The 25,260-nt window shown below is 51.4% G+C and overlaps 1 protein-coding gene across 2 annotated transcripts in view; it reads right to left on the bottom strand.

Moving 5' to 3' along the window:
- The window catches only part of LOC139756819 (uncharacterized), a 387,051-nt gene that overhangs the window by 21,318 nt on the left and 340,473 nt on the right, over positions 1–25,260 (bottom strand). For both annotated transcript variants that reach the window (XR_011714448.1, XM_071676636.1), the window contains one exon: positions 18,954–19,028. Coding sequence is in view for 1 of the 2 variants with exons in the window: in XM_071676636.1 (XP_071532737.1) it covers positions 18,954–19,028 (75 nt within the window). In the remaining variant the exon portion in view is untranslated. The remainder of the gene's footprint in view (positions 1–18,953; positions 19,029–25,260) is intronic.

Here is a 25,260-nt window from a genome sequence, read left to right as displayed (position 1 = left end):
CTGGTCCCAGAAGCGCCACACCCACCCACTTAATGATGTAATAAACACAGTGGAACGTCCTGTGCAGCGAGGTGCTCGCCCACATACATCGTTCCAGCTGGCTCCTTTGATCTTAAGACCTTCGGGAATTTAGAGACAGCGGTGGATGTTGCAGGGCAACAGCTGCGCCAGCGCTGCTCCTCCCGACGACATCTGCCGGGTTGTGTGTGTGTGTGTGTGTGTGTGTGTGTGTGTGTGTGTGTGTGTGTGAGGGTGCAGTCAGTCCCTCTCTGAATGTACGGCAGCCAAAGTATCTCTCTCATGTGCGAGGGTCTCGAGCCATGGACAGGAGCCCACACTGAGGGCAAACCTTAATTGGAAAATTGGAAAAAAAAACCCCAGAAAGGTTGGGGGAGACAAGACATACATAAAAATGTGTATACACAAGTGCATCATGTATACTCGTGTGTGTGTGCAGAGTACACACAGGATGTATGTGGACATTAGCGCACCGCATGTACGAATTCCTTAAAAACAAAATTAAGAAGAATTAAGATGATTCGTACATAGAACAGTGTGTGTGTGTGTGTGTGTGTGTGTGTGTGTGTGTGTGTGTGTGTGTGTGTGACGATGTGCACAGTCAATATGCATATGACTCAATACATACACAGAGCCTTTGTGTATGTATGCATATACGTGCGAGAGTCACTGTGTGCGCATGGGTGTGCACAGGACCCACTTATGTGTGTATGATGAAGCTGGACTGCGAACCAGTGTGTGCATATCGCTCCCCCATCGTACAAGGAGCAAACACCAGACGAATATTGCCTCGCGTGAGAGAGAGAGAGAGAGAGAGAGAGAGAGAGAGAGAGAGAGAGAGAGAGAGAGAGAGAGAGAGAGAGAGAGAGAGAGAGAGAGAGAGAGAGAGAGAGAGAATGACAAGTTAAAATACAAAGTGAATAAAAGCAAATGGAATGTTGGAGATGATCACTCTGCCACAAAAGGAATGGTGGAGATGACCCTCTGCACAGTAGAGGTGGTGGTGGAGATGGCCACTGTCCAGTAGACGAAGGGAGAAGATCCCTGTATAGCACAGGTAGTGCTGGAGATGACTATTGTACAGCACGGGTAGTGTTGGAGATGACCACTGCACAGTATAGGTAGTGTTGGAGATGACCATTGTGCAGCACGGGTAGTGTTGGAGATGACCACTGTACAGTACAGGTAGTGTTGGAGATGACCATTGTCCAGCACGGGTAGTGTTGGAGATGACCATTGTACAGTACAGGTAGTGTTGGAGATCAGTCACTTCAAACTACAGACAGTGTTGTAGATAACGACTATATGATGTCAGTGTTGGAGTAATGGGCATTGACGCTCATGCTACTGATGACCCGTCTCTCCCAACTCATAATGTGGGGAATGTGAGGATACACGCAACACCACACCCTTGAGATGTTGCTCCAAGCCGTCACTCTGAGGAAGACCAGAGCACCGATGGGGTAGTGGCGGTGTGGGGGAACCCTGGGAGGAGATATGCGCTGGTCTACGGGCCTGGTCTCTCGGACGAGCGTAATACGCTGGGAAAAAAGATGATCAAGAAGGAAATCGAAGACTTGACTCTATCCGAGGAGGAAACAACCCGAGTGTGAGACTAAGAACAACAACATGAGGGATTCAGGGTAGGGAGGTCGTGTGTGTAATGAACCCCATCTGAAGCCTTCTCTGAGAGAGGGAACTCAACCTTTAGACCAAAGGAGAAATGTCGGGGTGGATTCTGTCTGTGTGTGTGTGTGTGTGTGTGTGTGTGTGTGTGTATCTGGACTGCCAGAAGGCCTTTTTAACACCCGTGCCACAAAGGAGGCTGGTAATGAAGCAGTAAACTTCAGGCAGGGTGAAGAAGGAGACTTTGTTTTATGAACAGATGATCCTCTTAAGGGGATGGGGAACGAACTACACATGGAGGAGGTAGAAACCTCTCGCCGAGGGATGAGGTCACCAGTGGAGTGCCGCAGGGTTCTGTCCTGGGACCACTGCTCTTCTTGATCTTACATGAACGGCTCACCAAGTCTGGATTCCTACCTGGATATGCTTGTGGATGATGCCAAAAGCCTATGAGGCACGTTAAAAAAAATGGGGAGTGCATCATCTTACAAGGGGACTTAGACAAATTCCAAATTTGGTCTTTTGTATGGCTGATGAAGTTTAACCATCGTAAATGCAAAGTAATTAGGATGGAATAATGCGAAAAACTGCCTCTATACCAATATCATCTAAAAGAAAATAAGGTGCTGGAATGTGTGTGTGTGTGTGTGTGTGTGTGTGTGTGTGTGTGTGTGTGTGTGTGTGTGTGTGTGAGGGTCTTGGGAGTAGACACACTGTACCTAACCTGTCACCAGACCCCTTACCTGAAGGAGACAAACTGTCTGGTGGCATATGACAAAGTTGCATTTAGTCACAAGGACAAGATAATGTTCAGCAAACTGTCCACGTCGTATATCAGGCTAAAATTTGAGTCTGCTTCTCGAGGTTGGGCCACTGTACTTAAGGTAACACAAAGAACTAATGAAGAATGTCCAGAGGAAGGCACCAAGGATGGTAACGAAAATCAGTAAAGCCGAGTTACAATAAAAAGGTTATAGAGACCATAAATCTGTCTACCTTGGAAGAGAGAAGATGAAGGAGCAATTTGACCACAACCTTAAAAAAAAAAAAAGCTTTTTAAACCAGTTCGAAGAAGCTAACAGTAATTTTATTTTTTCATCCCGAAAGATGCAAAGATAAAACAACAAGAACCATAACACACACAATAAACTTGTAAGAGAGGATGTAAAGAGGTACTTTGATGCTATAAATGTAGCGGATGAATCGACTTAAGTTAGTGACGACATTAGGTATGTGGCCGGCATCCAAAATGTTGAAAAACTTATGATACAAGAGAAAGGTCAAGAGATGAGGGAGACCCCACGAGTGTAAGAATCCCTCCCCGTACAGCACGGTGTAGTTAAAGGTAGTGATGGGGATGAGCACTATACAGGTAGGGTTGGAGACGACAATTGTAGAGGAAGTGTTGGAGATGACTGCTGTCCAGGCAGCGCTGGAGATGAACAATGTACAAGTAGTGTTGGAGATGGTTACTATACAGGTGGTGCTGGAAAGGACCACTGTACAGGCAATGTGGGAGATGAGCACGGTACAGGGAGTGGTGGTGATGACAATCCAAACCCATCACCACCACTCCCCTTCCTCACCTCATACCACGTCACTTACAGAAGCCTAGACCAAGGGAGGGAGGCACACCAACACTTCAGCACTTGATATAACACCAAAAAACGAGTGATATCTTTTTTTATCAGCTGCAGGAAAAAAAAAGAGAGATAAATTGGGCAAAATATGATGGGCAGAACAGCGCAAATAGTGTAGGCATTAAATGACGGCGGGAATAATATTCACAACAAAAATGCACAATCGCGCCATCCAGCTTAACGCTACACTATTGAGGTACGACACTTTTTCCCCTGGTATAAAGGCAACTCCGACACGCAACCACACACACACACACACACGCTGCGTGTTGCTCTCATTGGCATACGATATTGAGGCGTCATCCAGGGTCAAACTCAAGCTAAGAAAAAAAAAAAGAGAGAGAGAAAACTGAAGAGCTTTGGTACGATTTTAGGTACCCCGAGCACGATCCTTTTATTTAGGATCAGCGAGCAAGACTCCTTTAATTAAGGGATAGGTCAAATAGTCACGCTATCGGCCCAACAAGATCGATGCGTTCGTGTTCCAAAGGGTCGTGTTCAGCTCAGGTCGTCCTCTAGGGTTCAAGGGTCGTTATGCCGCCTTATCGTACGACCGTGTCCTGTGGTCGTACCGTCGTGCTCACTTATCGTGCGGCCGTGATCAGGGGGTCGTACCGTCGTGCTCACTTATCGTACGACCGTGTTCAGGGGGTCGTACCGTCGTGCTCACTTATCGTACGACCGTGTTCAGGGGGTCGTACCGTCGTGCTCACTTACAGTACGACCGTAACAGTTCTGTGGTCGTACCGTCGTGCTCACTTATCGTACGACCGTGTTCAGGGGATCGTACCGTCGTGGTGAGAGGGTTCGTCATGGGGCCGGCTTCAAGCAGTATGACCAACACCGCAGACGCGATGCTCCTCGAGCTGTAAACCTTCACCTAGCTGGGGGAAGGCTTGGTAACACTGTCAGGAGATTAGACCCTCGCAGAGCGTCCTGGAAACAATAATCTTTTTCTCCCACCTGACCCTACAAACCGGACGGCCACGTGTGTGTGTGTGTGTGTGTGTGTGTGTGTGTCTGTGTGTGTGTGGCCCAAGATCCATGGCAGGAAAAGGATATGGAGGCAAAATTACCATCACAGATTAGGATAAAAAAGTTAGAAAGGAAAGTTAAGAGAGAAAGAGAAATATGAGCTGGCAAATGTGGAGACTTAGAATATATATATATATATATATATATATATATATATATATATATATATATATATATATATATATATATATATATATATATATATATTTTCTTTTTTCTTTCAAACTATTCGCCATTTCCCGCATTAGCGAGGTAGCGTTAAGAACAGATGACTGGGCCCCTGAGGGACTACCCTCACCCGGCCCAACTCTCTGTTCCTTCTTTTGGAAAATTAAAAAAAAATGAGAGGGGAGGATTTCCAGCCCCCCGCTCCCTCCCCTTTTAGTCGCCTTCTACGACACGCAGGGAATACGTGGGAAGTATTCTTGCTCCCCCATCCCCAGGGATATATATATATATATATATATATATATATATATATATATATATAAGAAACAAAGCGGACTTCCTGGATTCACAAATAATGGCTATATATATATATATATATATATATATATATATATATATATATATATATATATATATATATATATATATATATATTCCTACGAGTCCATGGGGAAAATGAAACACGATAAGTTCCCAAGTGCACTTTCGTGTAATAATCATCCTCAGGGGAGATACAAGAAAGAAATATACATAACACAATCGCTTCTCACTCTTTAATGAGGTAGCGACAGGGACTAACGAACTATAGCCACTTTCTAGTCGTACTATATGAACCATGAGAGGTGGGTATCTGCGAGTGCTTATGCTTGTGAAAGGAATGAAAAAGAACGGAAAATATTTTTTGGGGAGGAGCCGAGTGAGGAATTTCGCAGTCTCTATGCAAAGGGATCGAACCTTTGAGCAAGGGGATCTGAATGCAGAAGATGATGTGACATGAGTTAATAATGAGAGGAGAAGAGGACTGGAGGGTATACAGAGAAGTGATTGCATGTGCAGTTGAAGTGCGTGGCATGGAGATGGTTGAACAGGAATGTGTGAATAAGGATACTGCGTAAAGGAATGAGGAAAATCAAAACGCAAGTAAAACAAGAAAGGGAGACGTATGGAGGGTATCTTCAGGAAGAAGCTCGAGTGCCTGGGAACAGTACAAGAGAAAGCATCAGCAGGAGGTCAAGAGGAAGGTATGAGAGATGAAAAAGGGTGGCAAATAGTGGAGATATTGAGGAAAGATAATGGAAAAGTAAAAAAAACTGGTAAAGAGGTGAAAGAGAAATCAGACGAAGTAAGTATTTCTCAAGGACTGCTGAAGGTGTTTGATGAACGGTGGAGGATGTGGCACGTTTCGGACGTGGTGGAATGCGGAGCGAGAGGCAAAGACGAATGACATGCTGAAAAGAGAAGAGGTAGAGAAAGCCTTGCTGGAGATGAAGTGTGGCAAAGAGGGAGGAGTGGATGGGCTTGCAGTTGCATTTCTCAAGAAGGAGTATGACAAATACCGTAAGGTTGGGTAGGATATCTGACGTTCGTATGACCCAAGGTGACCTAGACGAGGTCATGCAGGAGGGAGGGGTCAAGTGCCACTGTCATATAATGGCAAGGGAGACAAGAGCAAGTAAATGGTCGAGAGAGAGAGAGAGAGAGAGAGAGAGAGAGAGAGAGAGAGAGAGAGAGAGAGAGAGAGAGAGAGAGAGAGAGAGAGAGAGAGCAACACATACATAACACTGGACGTGTGGACCAGGTGTGTTCGCTTTGAAGACTTGTGTGGACAATACAGTGGACATTACTTTGAGAATGTGCATCAACTGTGTGTGTGTGTTATCAATGGACATGATATTTACGACACTTCCTGACACCAACTCCCCTCCCGCCTCATTACCCAAATTCTCTCTCCCCTCCACCCCAATCCCCCTTGATGAGACCCCAACGGCGTTTCATCACCCACAATCCCCTTTACATGCAGAACCTAACCTTGGGAGACAAACGCATCCACACATTTCTCTCTCTCTCTCTCTCTCTCTCTCTCTCTCTCTCTCTCTCTCTCTCTCTCTCTCTCACGAATCATTGAAAAAAAAAATGAAGTTTCGAAGGTATTTTGCAAGAGGTTTGAAGGTGTCGCGTAGGAAAAGCAAAGTCATTCCTCGCCTGGTTCGCACAACGTTTCATATAGCGTATATCCGCTCCGCCCGAGATGCTTCAGATGTATTTTTTATTAATCTGGTTTGTCGCTGTCTCCCGCGTTAGCGAGGTAGCGCAAGGAGACAGACGAAAGAATGGCCCAACCCACCCACATACACATGTATATACATACACGTCCACACACGCAAATATACAGATGTATATATATATATATATATATATATATATATATATATATATATATATATATATATATATATATATATATATAAAATCAATCTAACCCCCCCACCCCTCCAAGCGTTAGTTAGACAGACGGACAGACGGACGGGGGAGGGGGGGGGGAAGAGCACGCCGTCTTGCCCAGAGACCCAGCGATTGATTGCTCCCCACTCCCCAGCTCTTACAATTGCCCATTCTGCTCCTTAGGGAGTACCTCCAGCACCCCCGAACACATCCCCCTTTCCCTTTGACCCTCCCTCCCCTACCCCTCCCCACCAAGCCTCAGTATGACGCAGCGGTCACGTGACACAGCTTGTGACGTCAGCCAGGCAGGGCGGGCGGGCGGGTTGGGGAGGAGCTGTGGGTGGGAGGGCGAGGAGAGGAGGAGGGAGGAGAGGTCGATGCCTCAGAAAATTGGATTCCGGAAAGAGTGATAATGATGATAGGAGAGAGAGAGAGAGAGAGAGAGAGAGAGAGAGAGAGAGAGAGAGAGAGAGAGAGAGAGAGAGAGAGAGAGAGAGAGAGAGAGAGAGAGAGTAGTGGGGAGGGGAGGGGAGAGGGTGTGTGTGTGTGATAAAGATTATAATATGTGGTCATTAGCGGGGCTGATGGCTGGCTGGCTGGCCATGATGATGGTGTTGGGAGTGTACACCAGGCGGTGAGAGATGGTCGCCGTCATCATGATCAACTCGATGGTGAGGCGGCTCGTGTTTACGTAACGATGGAGAGGCAGGCAGACAGTGAACACACACACACACACACACACACACACACACGACACACACACACGACACACACACACACACACGACACACACACACACACACGACACACACACACACACACACACACATGACACACGCACACACACACACACACATGACGCACGGAAACTATACAAGAAGCCTGACCCGGGAACTGATGGAGGTGATCTAAACCTGTGCCGGACGAACGGGTTAGGTAGGCGACGTCAGTTTAAAGCTTAGGTTTATACTGTAGGGTGACGTCAGTTTAAAGCTTAGGTTTATTTTGTTAGGTTACGCCAGTTTAAAGATTAGGTTTATACAGTTGGGTTGCGTCAGTTTAAAGCTTAGGTTTATATTGTTAAGTTTCGTCAGTTTAAAGCTTATGTTTATAGTGTTGGGTTGCATCAGTTTAAAGCTTGGGTTAATAATGTTAGACTACGTCAGTTTAAAGCTTAAGTTTTTATTGTTAGGTTATGTCAGTTTAAAGCTTAGGTTTATACTGTTAGGCTACGTCAGTTTAAAGCTTAGGTTTATACTGTTAGGCTACGTCAGTTTAAAGCTTAGGTTTATACTGTTAGGCTACGTCAGTTTAAAGCTTAGGTTTACAGTGTTAGGTTACGCCAGTTTAAAGCTTAGGTTTACATGGTTAGACTACGTCAGTTTAAAGCCTAGGCTTTTTGGTTAGGTTACTTTAGGGTTAGTTAGGCTATGTTTGGTTTGATAGCTACGCTAAGGTTTAGCTTGGTTGTTTGTTTATGTCAGTTTAAGTGACACCAAGATTTAGCTGGGCTGTTTGGTTATGTTAGCTTAAGTGACGCTAAGATTTAGCTAAGCTTGGTTTGGTAAGATAAGTATAAGTGACGCTCAGATTTAGCTAAGCTAGGTTTGGTAAGTAACGCTAAGATTTAGCTAAGCTAGGTTTGGTAAGTAACGCTAAGATTTAGCTAAGCTAGGTTTGGTAAGTAACGCTAAGATTTAGCTAAGCTAGGTTTGGTAAGTAACGCTAAGATTTAGCTAGGCTAGGTTTGGTAAGATTAGGTTAAGTGACGCTAAGGATCAGCTCGGCTAGGTTTGGTAAGGTTAGGTTACGACCCGGACACAGAAAGCAGGATAACATGGGTTTGTGTGCTGTTCTTGGCTCCTTACTGCAATGTCCACACACACACACACACACACACACACACACACACACACATAAACACCTGACACAGTTAATACATCGGGCTGACTGCGTACTGAGCCAGGTGTGTAGATGGGTACTACACTGTAGTCCTTTGGGGCCCAGTGGTGCAAGGTGTACGTGGGAGGGACGAATATAACAGGGAATGGACGGACCACATCATCATCTGTTGGAGGAGAGTAATAATATTCTAATTTCCAAGTGGATTTACATATGGAGGCAGGACTGTAAAGCAGAAGGCTCCTCCCCACCCACCCACTACAGATGGAGAGGTGACAATAAAGCAGAAGGCTCCTCCCCTCCCACCCACTATAGATGAAGTGACAATAAAGCAGAAGGCTCCTCCCCACCCACCCACTATAGATGAAGTGACAATAAAGCAGAAGGCTCCTCCCCACCCACCCACTATAGACGGAGACAGGACGATAAAAAGCAGAAGGCTCCTCCCCACACACCCACTATAGATGGAGAGGTGACAATAAAGCAGAAGGCTCCTCCCCTCCCACTCACTATAGATGGAGAGGTGACAATAAAGCAGAAGGCTCCTCCCCTCCCACTCACTATAGATGGAGAGGTGACAATAAAGCAGAGGGCTCCTCCCCACCCTCCCACTATAGATGGAGACAGGACAGTAAAGCAGAGGGCTCCTCCCCACCCCGCCACTCCCTCCGGCCCATGAGCCAGCAGGAAGGCAACCATGAAGGAGCACAGCGTGGCAAAGATTGGGTATATAGATCGACACGGGAATTTTACAGAGGAGGAAGGACGAACAGAAAACATATTCTGACCTCATTTCCGCAGCTGTCGGATGCTCCCCCAGGAGACGTAGGTAGGTAGGTAGGTAGGTAGGTACCTAATGTTGGGGGGATGGATGGAAATAAGAGGCAGAAATACATGCATACCAATGTGACATATTCACGTAATATATTTGTCATTGCATGATTCAAAAAAGGCCTGAAAGCCTTCCCCTCTGGCAACACCTGGTGGTCCGGGGTCATAGTATGTGGTGGGGGTATAGTGTAGTGCTAGAAGGGGGTGTGTAGTGGCCCCCCTACGGTAAGTGTAGTAGGGGGGTGTAAGGAGACGTGGCATGTGTAGTGGAGGTGTGAGGGTCATGGGATGGGTGTGAGTAGAGTCGTGGGTAATGCTCTCAAAGACATTGTAGCGGGGATGTAGAGGGACATGGTATATGTAGTGGAGGTATTGGGAGAGGGTGGGTGTGTGTGTGAGGGAGGAGGAGCGAATCACGTGTACCAGAGCGAGATAAGATCAGCAGTCCCGCCCCGGTTCCTCCTGCCTCCTCCTCCTAAGCCGGCCATAACGCCCAGATATATCATGGCTTGACCGGCTGGCGAGGAGGTCCAGGCGGGCGGTGTTGTGCATGGTAGTGGCACCCGGGGTAGTCAGGGATGGTGGTAGTGGCACCCGGGGTAGTCAGGGATGGTGGTAGTGGCACCCGGGGTAGTTAGGAATGGTGGTAGTGGCACCCGGGGTAGTCAGGGATGGTGGTAGTGGCACCCGTGGTAGTTAGGGATGGTGGTAGTGGCACCCGGGGTAGTTAGGGATGGTGGTAGTGGCACCCGGGGTAGTTAGGAATAGTGGTAGTGGCACCCGGGGTAGTTAGGAATGATGGTAGTGGCACCCGGGGTAGTTAGGGATGGTGGTAGTGGCACCCGTGGTAGTTAGGGATGGTGGTAGTGGCACCCGGGGTAGTTAGGAATGGTGGTAGTGGCACCCGGGGTAGTTAGGAATGGTGGTAGTGGCACCCGGGGTAGTTAGGAATGGTGGTAGTGACACCCGGGGTAGTTAGGAATGGTGGTAGTGGCACCCGGGGTAGTTAGGAATGGTGGTAGTGGCACCCGGGGTAGTTAGGAATGGTGGTAGTGGCACCCGGGGTAGTTAGGAATGGTGGTAGTGACACCCGGGGTAGTTAGGAATGGTGGTAGTGGCACCCGGGGTAGTTAGGGATGGTGGTAGTGGCACCCGGGGTAGTTAGGAATGGTGGTAGTAGCACCTGGGGTAGTTAGGAATGGTGGTAGTGGCACCCGGGGTAGTCAGGGATGGTGGTAGTGGCACCCAGGGTAGTTAGGAATGGTGGTAGTGGCACCTGGGGTAGTTAGGAATGGTGGTAGTGGCACCCGGGGTAGTCAGGGATGGTGGTATTGGCACCCAGGGTAGTTAGGGATGGTGGTAGTGGCACCCAGGGTAGTTAGGGATGGTGGTAGTGACACCTGGGGTAGTTAGCGATGGTGGTGGCACCCGGGGTAGTTAGGGATGGTGGTAGTGGCACCCGGGGTAGTTAGGGATGGTGGTAGTGGCACCCAGGGTAGTTAGGGATGGTGGTAGTGGCACTCGGGGTAGTTAGGAATGGTGGTAGTGACACCCGGGGTAGTTGGGAATGGTGGTAGTGGCACCCGGGGTAGTTAGGAATGGTGGTAGTGGCACCCGGGGTAGCTAGCGATGGTGGTGGCACCCGGGGTAGTTAGGGATGGTGGTAGTGACACCCGTGGTAGTTAGGATGGTGGTAGTGACACCCGGGGTAGTTAGGGATGGTGGTAGTGGCACCCAGGGTAGTTAGGGATGGTGGTAGTGGCACCCGGGGTAGTTACGAATGGTGGTAGTGACACCCGGGGTAGTTGGGAATGGTGGTAGTGGCACCCGGGGTAGTTAGGGATGGTGGTAGTGGCACCCGGGGTAGTTAGGAATGGTGGTAGTGGCACCCGGGGTAGCTAGCGATGGTGTTGGCACCCGGGGTAGTTAGGGATGGTGGTAGTGACACCCGTGGTAGTTAGGATGGTGGTAGTGACACCCGGGGTAGTTAGGGATGGTGGTAGTGGCACCCGGGGTAGTTAGGAATGGTGGTAGTGACACCCGGGGTAGTTGGGAATGGTGGTAGTGGCACCCGGGGTAGTTAGGAATGGTGGTAGTGGCACCCGGGGTAGTTAGGGATGGTGGTAGTGGCACCCGGGGTAGTTAGGGATGGTGGTAGTGGCACCCGGGGTAGTTAGGAATGGTGGTAGTGGCACCCGGGGTAGTTAGGAATGGTGGTAGTGGCACCCGGGGTAGTTGGGAATGGTGGTAGTGGCACCCGGGGTAGTTAGGGATGGTGGTAGTGGCACCCGGGGTAGTTAGGGATGGTGGTAGTGGCACCCGGGGTAGTTAGGAATGGTGGTAGTGGCACCCGGGGTAGCTAGCGATGGTGGTAGTGGCACCCGGGGTAGTTGGGAATGGTGGTAGTGGCACCCGGGGTAGTTAGGGTTGGTGGTAGTGGCACCCGGGGTAGTTAGGGATGGTGGTAGTGGCACCCGGGGTAGTTAGGAATGGTGGTAGTGGCACCCGGGGTAGCTAGCGATGGTGGTGGCACCCGGGGTAGTTAGGGATGGTGGTAGTGGCACCCGTGGTAGTTAGGATGGTGGTAGTGACACCTGGGGTAGTTAGGGATGGTGGTAGTGGCATCCGGGGTAGTTAGGAATAGTGGTAGTGGCACCCGGGGTAGTTAGGGATGGTGGTAGTGGCACCCGGGGTAGTTAGGGATGGTGGTAGTGGCACCCGGGGTAGTTAGGATGGTGGTAGTGGCACCCGGGGTAGTTAGGAATGGTGGTAGTGGCACCCGGGGTAGTTAGGGATGGTGGTAGTGGCACCCGGGGTAGTTAGGGATGGTGGTAGTGGCACCCGGGGTAGTTAGGATGGTGGTAGTGGCACCCGGGGTAGTTAGGAATGGTGGTAGTGGCACCCGGGGTAGTTAGGATGGTGGTAGTGGCACCCAGGGTAGTTAGGATGGTGGTAGTGGCACCCGGGGTAGTTAGGATGGTGGTAGTGGCACCCGGGGTAGTTAGGGATGGTGGTAGTGGCACCCGGGGTAGTTAGGAATGGTGGTAGTGGCACCCGGGGTAGTTAGGGATGGTGGTAGTGGCACCCAGGGTAGTTAGGATGGTGGTAGTGGCACCCGGGGTAGTTAGGATGGTGGTAGTGGCACCCGGGGTAGTTAGGGATGGTGGTAGTGGCACCCGGGGTAGTTAGGGATGGTGGTAGTGGCACCCGGGGTAGTTAGGGATGGTGGTAGTGGCACCCGGGGTAGCTAGCGATGGTGGTAGTTGATGGTGGTGGCACCCCGGAGTAGTTAGTGACGGCGGATGGCCAGCGTCACCTAGACCTAATGCGGTCTACCGTCACGATAGCGTCACCCACGCCTACGGAAGCACACCGTCACGCTAGCGTCACTTACACGCCCACCGTCACACCACGCCTTGCTGACACCAGCGATTTCGCTGACGCAAGTAACCCCTACGTTGGCTGACACCACTGGTCATATGATGCCCCAGCGGGTAAACCTGCTGACATCATTCTTCCGTTGCTGACACCGGTATCCTCACACTGACACCAATATCCTCATACTGACACCAATAACCTCATACTGACACTAGGACCCTCATAATGTCACTTGATAATTCCTCATACTAACAACACAGTGCTCATACTGACAGCATCTTTACACTAAAATCAATGTCCTCACACTGCCAACATTGTCCTCCCACTGCCAACATTGTCCTCACACTGCCAACATTGTCCTCACACTGCCAACATTGTCCTCCCACTGCCAACATTGTCCTCCCACTGCCAACATTGTCCTCACACTGCCAACATTGTCCTCCCACTGCCAACATTGTCCTCCTACTGCCAACATTGCCCTCCTACTGCCAACATTGTCCTCCCACTGCCAACATTGTCCTCCCACTGCCAACATTGTCCTCCTACTGCCAACATTGTCCTCCCACTGCCAACATTGTCCTCCTACTGCCAACATTGTCCTCCCGCTGCCAACATTGTCCTCCTACTGGCAACATTGTCCTCCCACTGCCAACATTGTCCTCCCACTGCCAACATTGTCCTCCCACTGCCAACATTGCCCTCCTACTGCCAACACTGTCCTCCCACTGCCAACATTGTCCTCCCACTGCCAACATTGTCCTCCTACTGCCAACATTGTCCTCCCACTGCCAACATTGCCCTCCTACTGCCAACATTGTTCTCCTACTGCCAACATTGTCCTCCCACTGCCAACATTGTCCTACTGCCAACATTGTCCTCCCACTGCCAACATTGTCCTACTGCCAACATTGTCCTACTGCCAACATTGCCCTCCTACTGCCAACATTGTCCTCCTACTGCCAACATTGTCCTCCCACTGCCAACATTGTCCTACTGCCAACATTGTCCTCCCACTGCCAACATTGTCCTCCCACTGCCAACATTGCCCTCCTACTGCCAACATTGTCCTCCTACTGCCAACATTGCCCTCCTACTGCCAACATTGTCCTCACACATCTTCCTCATTGCTGTTCACGCCCTCATCCTCGACTCCTTAAGCATGACACTATAACATACATTACACCCAACAACCCTCGAGGACGACGGTACGACCCTCGAGGACAACGGTACGACCCTCGAGGACGACGTTACGACCCTCGAGGACGACGGTATGACCCTCGAGGACGACGGTACGACCCTCGAGGACGACGGTACGACCCTCGAGGACGACGGTACGACCCTCGAGCAAGATGGTACGACTGGTCCCTCATGAGGACGACGGTACGACCCTCGAGGACGACGGTAAGGCCCTCGAGCACGATGATACACGACAGACTTAACCCCCGCCCACCCCCTCTCTCAAGCACGCACGACTATACACGACCGACGACCCGTGAGCACCACGGTGCCTGGCATCTGACACTTCCATCTAGGGAAAAAAAAAACCCCCACTAGCTACGACCTAAGCTGACATACAAAGGAGGGTCGTCCGGCGCTAACTAACTCAATTTGCTGTCGCGGTGTTGGTAATGGCCGGGGGGGAGGGGGGGGGAGGGAGGGGGAGGTGTGTTAGGGGATTTGGGAGGGAGGGAGGGAGGGAGGGAGGGAGGGAGGGGGATTGCCTGCTTGTCACTAGTGCGGCAGTGTTGCCGCCACGCCTCCAAGGACGTCTCGTCTTAGGTGGAGGAGGGTGGAGGACATGAGCTCTTGGAGGTATAGTCTACGTAATGGACTGGGAGAGCCTCCCCACCCCCCTTCCTCCATGCCGGTGGGGATTCCTTGTAGTTTTTGGAGGAGTAGGGAGAGAGAGAGAGAGAGAGAGAGAGAGAGAGAGAGAGAGAGAGAGAGAGAGAGAGAGAGAGAGAGAGAGAGAGAGAGAGAGAGAGAGAGTTGTGTGTGTGCCGGGTAGTGACAAGTGATTATGATGGTGAGCGAGAGTCTGTAGTGATGATGGGATAATGACCAGTAGTGAAGATGATGATGGTGGTGGTGATGATGGCTGGGGAAACCGGGGAGGGTACGGGTGTGGTTGGGGTTGGGGTTCGAACCTGTGACACCACATGGCGGCAAGTGTTAATATCAGGACAGTTCACTCGACCTGACTACGTAAAGCCCTGGTTTAGGGAAGACGTGTTCCACGTCACGCTTTCCATGTTTCCACGCACGGGAGGCGCTTGTTCTCTGCTGTCCTACTATAAGTACGTCCATGACAGCAGATACCACCGTCATCAGCAAACAAGGTCGTCTTGTTATCTGCCTTTCCTATGTGTATTTCCACAACAAGGTCATTAGCCAACAGGATCCCCTGTTATCTGTCTTCCCTACGTGCTTCCATGGGTGTTAACAGACTCCCTCTCACTGCGATTCTACCAAGCATCTCCCTGCTACTGCATGCAGAGCAGTCTTGAAGCTCCAGGAGCCGCCCACACCCCCAGAGAGAGGGGTCCTGGGGTTGTATAATGAAAACAATAACTAACGCCGTTTTCCGCGTCAGCGCCAGGAACAGACCAAGAAAGGCCGGCCGGGTTTCGCTCACATCCATGCGCAATGCACCGAAACCACAGCTCACCAATCCACAACCAGGCCCCACACAAACCTTTCAGTAATGATGATGATGATGATAATAATAATAATAATAATAATAATGATAATAATAATAATAATAATAATAATAATAATAATAATAATTAGTGATAATAATAATAATAATAAACTCATGTACCGTCATCTACGCAGCTCACGAAGCGAAGACAATACCAGCTGTTTTGGCGCTGGTGACCTACCTGGTCGGTCCTCTGTTTCCTAGTTCTCCCACGGAGGAACATGAGAGAGATCCTCTACCCCGACGCCCCACAACCTCCGACTTCGACCTTAACATCTACTGGCCCTAGCACGAGTCTTGAGGTGATCCCATACTTGTCAAACACAGCCGCCCTATCACCCATCTCCCAAGTAGGTAATTTAGACTAACTTGCACAAACTCATTAACCCACCATACCACAAGTCCTGGTTAAGACTCAATGAGGCGCTGCTCTACAGGCGTCCCCCGCCCTCCAACGCCCACCGGGGGCTCTGTAAAGACTCGAGAGCACACACACACACACACACACAAACAAAAGAGAAAGGTGCTTCATAAGGTGTTTCGTGGCAAAAGACGCGAGTGTGTGGCTATTAATGGCAGGAGACGGGAGGGTTGAGGAGGGGTGTGAAGGAGGCCGGAGGAGGGTGTCGAGAGGTCCTCCAGCGTGGGGCAATATCCTCCTCTTACCTCACTCGAGGACAACACAGAGGCCGCCAGGCTCCTCCCGCACGGCATGTATGTACGATAGGAGGGCTGGAGGGCATCATGGGAGCCGAGGAGATCAGAGGGTGGGAGGGTACGTCAGCACAAGACGGGAGGAAAAAGAATCGTCAGAGAGAGATAGGGGGAGGGAGAGGTGCGCCAGGGGACACACACACACACACACACACACACACACACACACACAGGGTCAGACATTCAGCAGTCTGTGGAGGAGGAGTAGGAAGGCGGCGGTGAAAATGGTGGGGGAGACGGAGGAAGGAGGAGGTCGTGTGTGATCGGTGCAAGACGAGAGAGGCGGCAGGATACAGTCAGCAGGCGCGGGGGAGAGAGTCAGCAGACATGGCACAGATTCGGCAGACACGGGAGAGAGAGTCAGCAGACGCGCTCAGAGTCAGTAGACATAGGGTAGAGCCAACAGACGGCGGGACACAGTTGTGAAACAGACCCTTGGACCGTGAGGCCTCAAGTCTGTGCCGCCCGTAAGGAGGGAACTGCTATGGTCCACAACACACACACACACACACACACACACACACACACACACACACACACACACCACACACACACACACACACACACACACACACACACACACACATTTTGGCCAACATCATACACTCATTGCCATCACCACCACACTACCACACACCTCATCAGACATAAGTGGTTCCTTAAGTAACAATCTGGGAGTTACAAGTACTTAAGTATTTCCTATATGGACTACTTTTACTTAAGTATATTTTCTGAGAAAAACATATATGACCTTTACTTCGTTAAATTCTTTTCCAAAAAGTTTCGTTAATTGCCCAACAAAGGCAAAGTAACGAAACGTTCGGAAATCTATTAACGAATTGAAGGTATATATATCTTAAGGAGGTCCAGACTCACAGTGGCTGAATAAAAGTAAATCCCAAAATGATTTCATTTAAGTAGACTTAAAGTAGACACAACTTTCTTCCTTACTTAACACCACTACAATTCACCCATCTGAACTACTATACTCTATCAATACTTAGCAAAACACACACACACTACCTACCTCTACCACACAATATCCAACTATACTACTCAATACCTGTCTCTACCACACGATGGCCACCTCTGCCACACAATACTCACTTCTACCACACAACACCAGCCTCTGCCGCACAATACCCGCTTTTACCACAAAATACCTGCCTCTACCACACAATACTCGCTTTTACCACAAAACACCATCCTCTACCACCCAATATTCGCTTTTACCACACAACACCCGCCTCTACCACACAATACTCGCTTTTACCACACAACACCAGCCTCTACCACACAATACTCGCTTTTACCACACAACACCCGCCTCTACCACACAATACTCGCTTTTACCACACAACACCCGCCTCTACCACACAATACCCGCTTTTACCACACAACACCCGCCTCTAACCACACAATACCCGCTTTTACCACACAATACCTGCCTCTAACCACACAATGCCAGCTTTTACCACACAACACCCGCCTCTAACCACACAATACCTGCTTTTACCCTACAACACCAGCCTCTACCACACAATACTCGCTTTTACCACACAACACCCGCCTCTGCCGCACAATACCCGCTTTTACCACGCAACACCCGCCTCTACCACACAATACCCGCTTTTACCACACAATACCTGCCTCTACCACACAATATCCGCTTTTACCATACAATACCTGCCTCTACCACACAATATCCACTTTTACCACACAACACCCGACTCTACCACATAATATCCACTTTTACCACAGAATATCTGCCTCTGCTTCACAATACCCACTTTTACCACACAATACCCACTTTTACCACACAACAGCCGCCTTTACCATGCAATACCCACTTTTACCACACAATACCTGCCTCTGCTTCACAATACCCACTTTTACCACACAATACCCACTTTTACCACACAACACCCGCCTTTACCATGCAATACCCACTTTTACCACACAATACCTGCCTCTACCACACAATACCCACTTTTACCACACAACACCCGCCTCTACCACACAATACCCACTTTTACCACACAACACCTGCCTCTACCACACACTACCCACTTTTACCACACAACACCCGACTCTACCACATAATATCCACTTTTACCACAGAATATCTGCCTCTGCTTCACAATACCCACTTTTACCACACAATACCCACTTTTACCACACAACAGCCGCCTTTACCATGCAATACCCACTTTTACCACACAATACCTGCCTCTGCTTCACAATACCCACTTTTAACACACAATACCCACTTTTACCACACAACACCCGCCTTTATCATGCAATACCCACTTTTACCACACAATACCTGCCTCTACCACACAATACCCACTTTTACCACACAACACCCGCCTCTACCACACAATACCCACTTTTACCACACAACACCCGCCTCTACCACACAATACCCACTTTTACCACACAACACCCGCCTCTACCACACAATACCCACTTTTACCACACAACAGCCACCTTTACCATGCAATACCCACTTTTACCACACAATACCTGCCTCTGCCACACAATACCCACTTTTACCACACAAAACCAGCCTCTACCACAAAACACCCGCCTCTATCATACGATACCCACTTTTACCACATAATACCTGCCTCTGCCACACAACACCCGCATCTACCACACAATACCCGCATTTACCACACAATACCTGCCTCTGCCACACAATACCCGGGACTTACCGATAGCGACGGGGATGGCCAAGAAGCGCAGGTTGTATAAGGGGGGTTTCTCGGGGGTCTCCACTGGAGTCATATCTGGGGGGAGAATAAAAGGTATATTACTCAGGGGTTATACCTAGGGATAGACTTGCCGAGTTTCTCTGGGGCTTTCACAGGTCAAATGTCAGGGGTAAACATATGCAAAGGAATTTCTCTGGGGGTTTCATTGGAGGTGAGTCAGGGACAAAAGAGATCTAGAGGGTCTTCCTCGGGGGGGGGGGGGGGGGGTATTCACATCATCTCATATCAGGGGTATGTTATCTACGGGATGCTTCTCTGGGGGGCTCCATAAGTAATATGACAATACGAAGTTTACTTCTCCGGGGACTTCGCAAGTAGCATATCTGGGGAAGTGGGATATAAACGACGCTAAGTCAGGGGGCCTCATAGGCATCATATCTGGGGAAGAATCCAGTTTTTCTAAGGGGGCAGATGTGTAAAGACCTTTTTTCCCGGGGGTATCGTACGTGTCACGTCATTTTTTTTTTTGGGGGGGGGAGGATCTCTTACACTCAAGTTCGGTAGATGTACGTGGTACCGAATGCCCTCCCTCCTGCCTCTGAGGGTACGATAATGCTAGAATCATGGTACTATGGGGTACCGTTCTGGGGAACGGGTATTTCACTTCTGTGGTGCGTTGAGCACTACCTAGACCAGGTGGTGCACCCAGCGACCGACTTGCGCGTGTGTTGTGGGTCGAAACCACGAGGTGGGGAGGACGACCAGTCCTCCTAGAACCACCGCAGAAAACGACCAGCCCTCCTAGAACCACCGTGGAGTACGATCAGCCCTCCTAGAGCCTCCGTGGGGCTCGACCAGCCCTCCTAGAACCACCGTGGAGCACGACCAGCCCTCCTAGAACCACCGTGGGGCTCGACCAGCCCTCCTAGAACCACCGTGGAGTACGACCAGCCCTCCTAGAACCACCGTGGAGTACGACCAGCCCTCCTAGAACCACCGGGGAGCACGATCAGCCCTCCTAGAACCACCGTGGAGTACGACCAGCCCTCCTAGAACCACCGTGGGGCTCGACCAGCCCTCCTAGAACCACCGTGGAGTACGACCAGTCCACCTAGAACCAGTCAAGGAGTACGACCAGCCCTCCTAGAAGCATCGTGGGGCACGATCAGCCCTCCTAGAACCACCGTGGAGTACGACCAGCCCTCTTAGAACCACCGTGGAGTACGACCAGCCCTCCTAGAACCACCGTGGAGTACGACCAGCCCTCCTAGAACCACCGTGGAGCACGACCAGCCCTCCTAGAACCACCGTGGAGCACGACCAGCCCTCCTAGAACCACCGTGGAGCACGACCAGCCCTCCTAGAACCACCGTGGAGCACGACCAGCCCTCCTAGAACCACCGTGGAGCACGACCAGCCCTCCTAGAACCACCGTGGAGTACGACCAGCCCTCCTAGAACCACCGTGGAGCACGACCAGCCCTCCTAGAACCACCGTGGAGTACGACCAGCCCACCTAGAACCACCGTGGAGTACGACCAGCCCTCCTAGAACCACCGTGGAGTACGACCAGCCCTCTTAGAACCAACCGTGGAGTACGACCAGCCCTCCTAGAACCACCGTGGAGCACGACCAGCCCTCCTAGAACCACCGTGGAGTACGACCAGCCCTCCTAGAACCACCGTGGAGCACGACCAGCCCTCCTAGAACCACCGTGGAGTACGACCAGCCCTCTTAGAACCAGCCGTGGAGTACGACCAGCCCTCCTAGAACCACTGTGGAGTACGACCAGCCCACCTAGAACCAGTCAAGGAGTACGACCAGCCCTCCTAGAAGCATCGTGGGTCACGATCAGCCCTCCTAGAACCACCGTGGAGTACGACCAGCCCTCCTAGAACCACCGTGGAGTACGACCAGCCCTCCTAGAACCATCGTGGGGCACGACCAGTTCGACCAGTCCTCCTATAAGAACAGCAACAGCTGGGGGTGTCTGTCTCCTGGTTCCGGCACGTCATCCATAAACTGTATTTCTCTATTGATTTTCTTTATATTTCTGATCATCAAAATGGAAAACGTCCATGTTTCCCTAAACCTTCAAACCATACACACACACACACACACACGTCCTCCCACCTTCATGTTAAGTCGTTCAAGGTGGTAACTCAAGCGTACAAGATTAAAGGCCCTAAAATGCTATAAGGGTTATTATACATGGTCCCCTCGTACTGATTCTGTACTTCGATGACAAAGTCACGGGAGAGGAAAAGTAGAGGCGGGTAAGACAAGCTAGGAAAGTAGATGAGAGAGAGAGAGAGAGAGAGAGAGAGAGAGAGAGAGAGAGAGAGAGAGAGAGAGAGAGAGAGAGAGAGAGAGAGAGAGAGAGAGAGAGAGAGAGAGCCTGTGAGGCGGGTAATGTTGTCAAGAGAAGAAAAGATTCTACTTAGTAACATGGACAAGGGTAGGTCAAGTGGGAGGTGCAGGACGGCGGTAGGTCAAGCGGGGGGTGCAGGACGGCGGTAGGTCGTGGGAGGTGCAGGACAGTGGCAGGTCAAGTGGGAGGTGCAGGACAGTGGCAGGTCAAGAGGGAGGTGCAGGAAGGCGGCAGGTCAAGTGGGAGGTGCAGAACGGCGGCAGGTCAAGTGGGAGGTGCAGGACGGCGGCAGGTCAAGTGGGAGGTGCAGGACAGTGGCATGTCAACGGGTCCGGCGCAGGACGGCGGCAGGTCAAGTGGGAGGTGCAGGACAGCGGCAGGTCAAGTGGGAGGTGCAGGAAGGCGGCAGGTCAAGTGGGAGGTCAGGACGGCGGCAGGTCAAGTGGGAGGTGCAGGACAGTGGCATGTCAACGGGTCCGGTGCCTGATGGCGGCAGGTCAAGTAGGAGGTGCAGGACAGTGGCAGGTCATCGGGTCCGGTGCACCACGAACGTAGAAGACCAGGTCGGGTGTGGCCAACACCGTCCAGGGTAGGAGGAGGCCGTGGACCACACCTCCCCCATCCTATCATTACGATGGAGGGACCGTAAACCTCTCTCTCTGTCTGTCTGTCTGGAGAGCACTCGACGTCCCTCAGCAACCCTCCGGGACTCCACCCGTCCCACTGTGCGCGTCTGGATGTCCCAAACCCCGTCAACATTTCCCCTCCCCCCCCCAAAAAAAAAAGAAGAGCTGTTGTCTACGAGAGTAAGCGCGCACAACACACACACACACACACACACACACACACACACACACACACACACACACACAAAACCACCGTATGAAATCCCTCCAAAAAAATTACCGCATTTCTTTCATTCTACATTTATTTTACACCCAGTCTATGGAAAGAGCCAGGGGAGAGAGAGAGAGAGAGAGAGAGAGAGAGAGAGAGAGAGAGAGAGAGAGAGAGAGAGAGAGAGAGAGAGAGAGAGAGAGAGAGAGAGAGAGAGAGCCTGTGAGGCGGGTAATGTTGTCAAGAGAAGAAAAGATTCTACTTAGTAACATGGACAAGGGTAGGTCAAGTGGGAGGTGCAGGACGGCGGTAGGTCAAGCGGGGGGTGCAGGACGGCGGTAGGTCGTGGGAGGTGCAGGACAGTGGCAGGTCAAGTGGGAGGTGCAGGACAGTGGCAGGTCAAGAGGGAGGTGCAGGAAGGCGGCAGGTCAAGTGGGAGGTGCAGAACGGCGGCAGGTCAAGTGGGAGGTGCAGGACGGCGGCAGGTCAAGTGGGAGGTGCAGGACAGTGGCATGTCAACGGGTCCGGCGCAGGACGGCGGCAGGTCAAGTGGGAGGTGAAGGACAGTGGCAGGTCAAGTGGGAGGTGCAGGAAGGCGGCAGGTCAAGTGGGAGGTCAGGACGGCGGCAGGTCAAGTGGGAGGTGCAGGACAGTGGCATGTCAACGGGTCCGGTGCCTGATGGCGGCAGGTCAAGTAGGAGGTGCAGGACAGTGGCAGGTCAAGTAGGAGGTGCAGGAAGGCGGCATGTCAACGGGTGCGGTGCAGGACGGCGGCAGGTCAAGTGGGAGGTGCAGGACAGCGGCATGTCAACGGGTCCGGTGCAGAACGGCGGCAGGTCAAGTGGGAGGTGCAGGACGGCGGCAGGTCAAGTGGGAGGTGCAGGACAGTGGCAGGTCATCGGGTCCGGTGCACCATGAACGTAGAAGACCAGGTCGGGTGTGGCCAACACCGTCCAGGGTAGGAGGAGGCCGTGGACCACACCTCCCCCATCCTATCATTACGATGGAGGGACCGTAAACCTCTCTCTCTGTCTGTCTGTCTGGAGAGCACTCGACGTCCCTCAGCAACCCTCCGGGACTTCACCCGTCCCACTGTGCGCGTCTGGATGTCCCAAACCCCGTCAACATTTCCCCTCCCCCCCCCAAAAAAAGAAGAGCTGTTGTCTACGAGAGTAAGCGCGCACAACACACACACACACACACACACACACACACACACACACACACACACACACACAAAACCACCGTATGAAATCCCTCCAAAAAAATTACCGCATTTCTTTCATTATACATTTATTTTACACCCAGTCTATGGAAAGAGCCAGGGGAGAGAGAGAGAGAGAGAGAGAGAGAGAGAGAGAGAGAGAGAGAGAGAGAGAGAGAGAGAGAGAGAGAGAGAGAGAGCGAGAGAGAGGAGGCTTAGCCGTCTATAAACATTTCCCCCTAAACATCTTCAAACGCTCAATCGGATCTTGAAAACGCGGGAAGGATTAAAAAACAAACATGAATCCAATGTGAAGTTTCCTGTAGGAGGGAGACGCGAGCAGGGGTCCGGGTGTCCACGCTTGTGTAGGAGGGCCTGATGCTGCTCCTCCTCCTCCTCCTCCCGGCCGGCCGCCCTCAATCTTCATTACTATCCTAAATCTCCCAAACGAAGGCAATAATGTTCCTCGCTCTCTGATATTGGGCCCCCCCGTTTTCTATTTTATGTTTATCTGTTGTTGCCACACACCAGTAGCCAGGGGCGGGCGGGGGTGTAGGAAGGGCCACCTCCCCGCCCCGCCCTCACACTGGCGACGGATTGGTATGGGGTCAACCGGATCCCATTTCCACAACACGAGGGGAGGGTCCCGCCTGACAACACACGGGGGGGAAGGAGATGGGAGTGGGTTGGGGTTGTAGGGGTTGTTACTCCGTTTCCCTCCGTCTGAGAGAGGGATTCGCTCACTGACGAGGTTGGCAAAGGAACCAGATGGGACGGCGGCCTCAAGAAATCTCCCGAATGCGTTTGCGATCTGTGGACGTACCTCCAGCAGATGATGGTACCTCCAGCCCTCATGGATCGTAGAGGTACCTCCAGAGGGCGCTCCAGCAGATGATGGTACCTCCAGCCCTCATGAATCGTGGAGGTACCTCCACAGGGCGCTCCAGCTGATGATGGTACCTCCAGCCCTCATGGATCGTGGAGGTACCTCCAGAGGGCGCTCCAGCAGATGATGGTACCTCCAGCCCTCATGAATCGTGGAGGTACCTCCAGAGGACGTTCCAGCAGATGATGGTACCTCCAGCCCTCATGGATCGTGGAGGTACCTCCAGAGGGCGCTCCAGCAGATGATGGTACCTCCAGCCCTCATGGATAGTGGAGGTACCTCCAGAGGACGTTCCGGCAGATGATGGTACCTCCAACCCTCATGGATCGTGGAGGTACCTCCAGAGGACGTTCCGGCAGATAATGGTACCTCCAGCCCTCATGGATCGTGGAGGTACCTCCAGAGGGCGTTCCAGCAGATGATGGTACCTCCAGCCCTCATGGATCGTGGAGGTACCTCCAGGGGGTGCTCCAACACACGCTACCTCCCACAATCATTCAGACTCACCAGCTGAAAATCTGCAAAGTCTCTCGCATTATTAAGTTTCCTCCAGCCTGGGAGATTTGTAGCTGATCATCTTGAGACGAGAGAGGGAGGAGATGCGAACCTAGGAAGGGAGGGTAACAGGATGGAGGGAGGCGGAGGAAGGATGACGGAGCACGGACGGTCTTGGAGGATCAGTGAATAGGAGGAGGAGGAGGACAGTTGGAGTGGGGTTGAGGGAGCATGGGCGAGCGGAGGGAAGGTGTAACGGAGGGGGAAGTAGGGAGGTATATTGAGGGAGGCTGGAGGACCACTCCCAACACGAGGACCTACTTGATCCACTAAGGTTCAGCCTGGCACATTGTGTGCCCCGTGAGCACCCTGTATCGTCGCTCCTCAACCCTCTCCCTCAAAGGAAGGTGTCACTTGGACGCCCCCAGAACGCAACGTCCTCACGTACGTGGCAAAGTGTTCTACTTGCCCCAGCAACCCAGCGTTCAGCCCGAGTTTATCTATCTATCTATCTA

Source organism: Panulirus ornatus, chromosome 23, assembly GCF_036320965.1.
Source record: "Panulirus ornatus isolate Po-2019 chromosome 23, ASM3632096v1, whole genome shotgun sequence".
NCBI lineage: Eukaryota > Metazoa > Arthropoda > Malacostraca > Decapoda > Palinuridae > Panulirus > Panulirus ornatus.
Note: the sequence above shows the minus strand (reverse complement) of the source record. Positions and strands in the feature narration are given on the sequence as shown.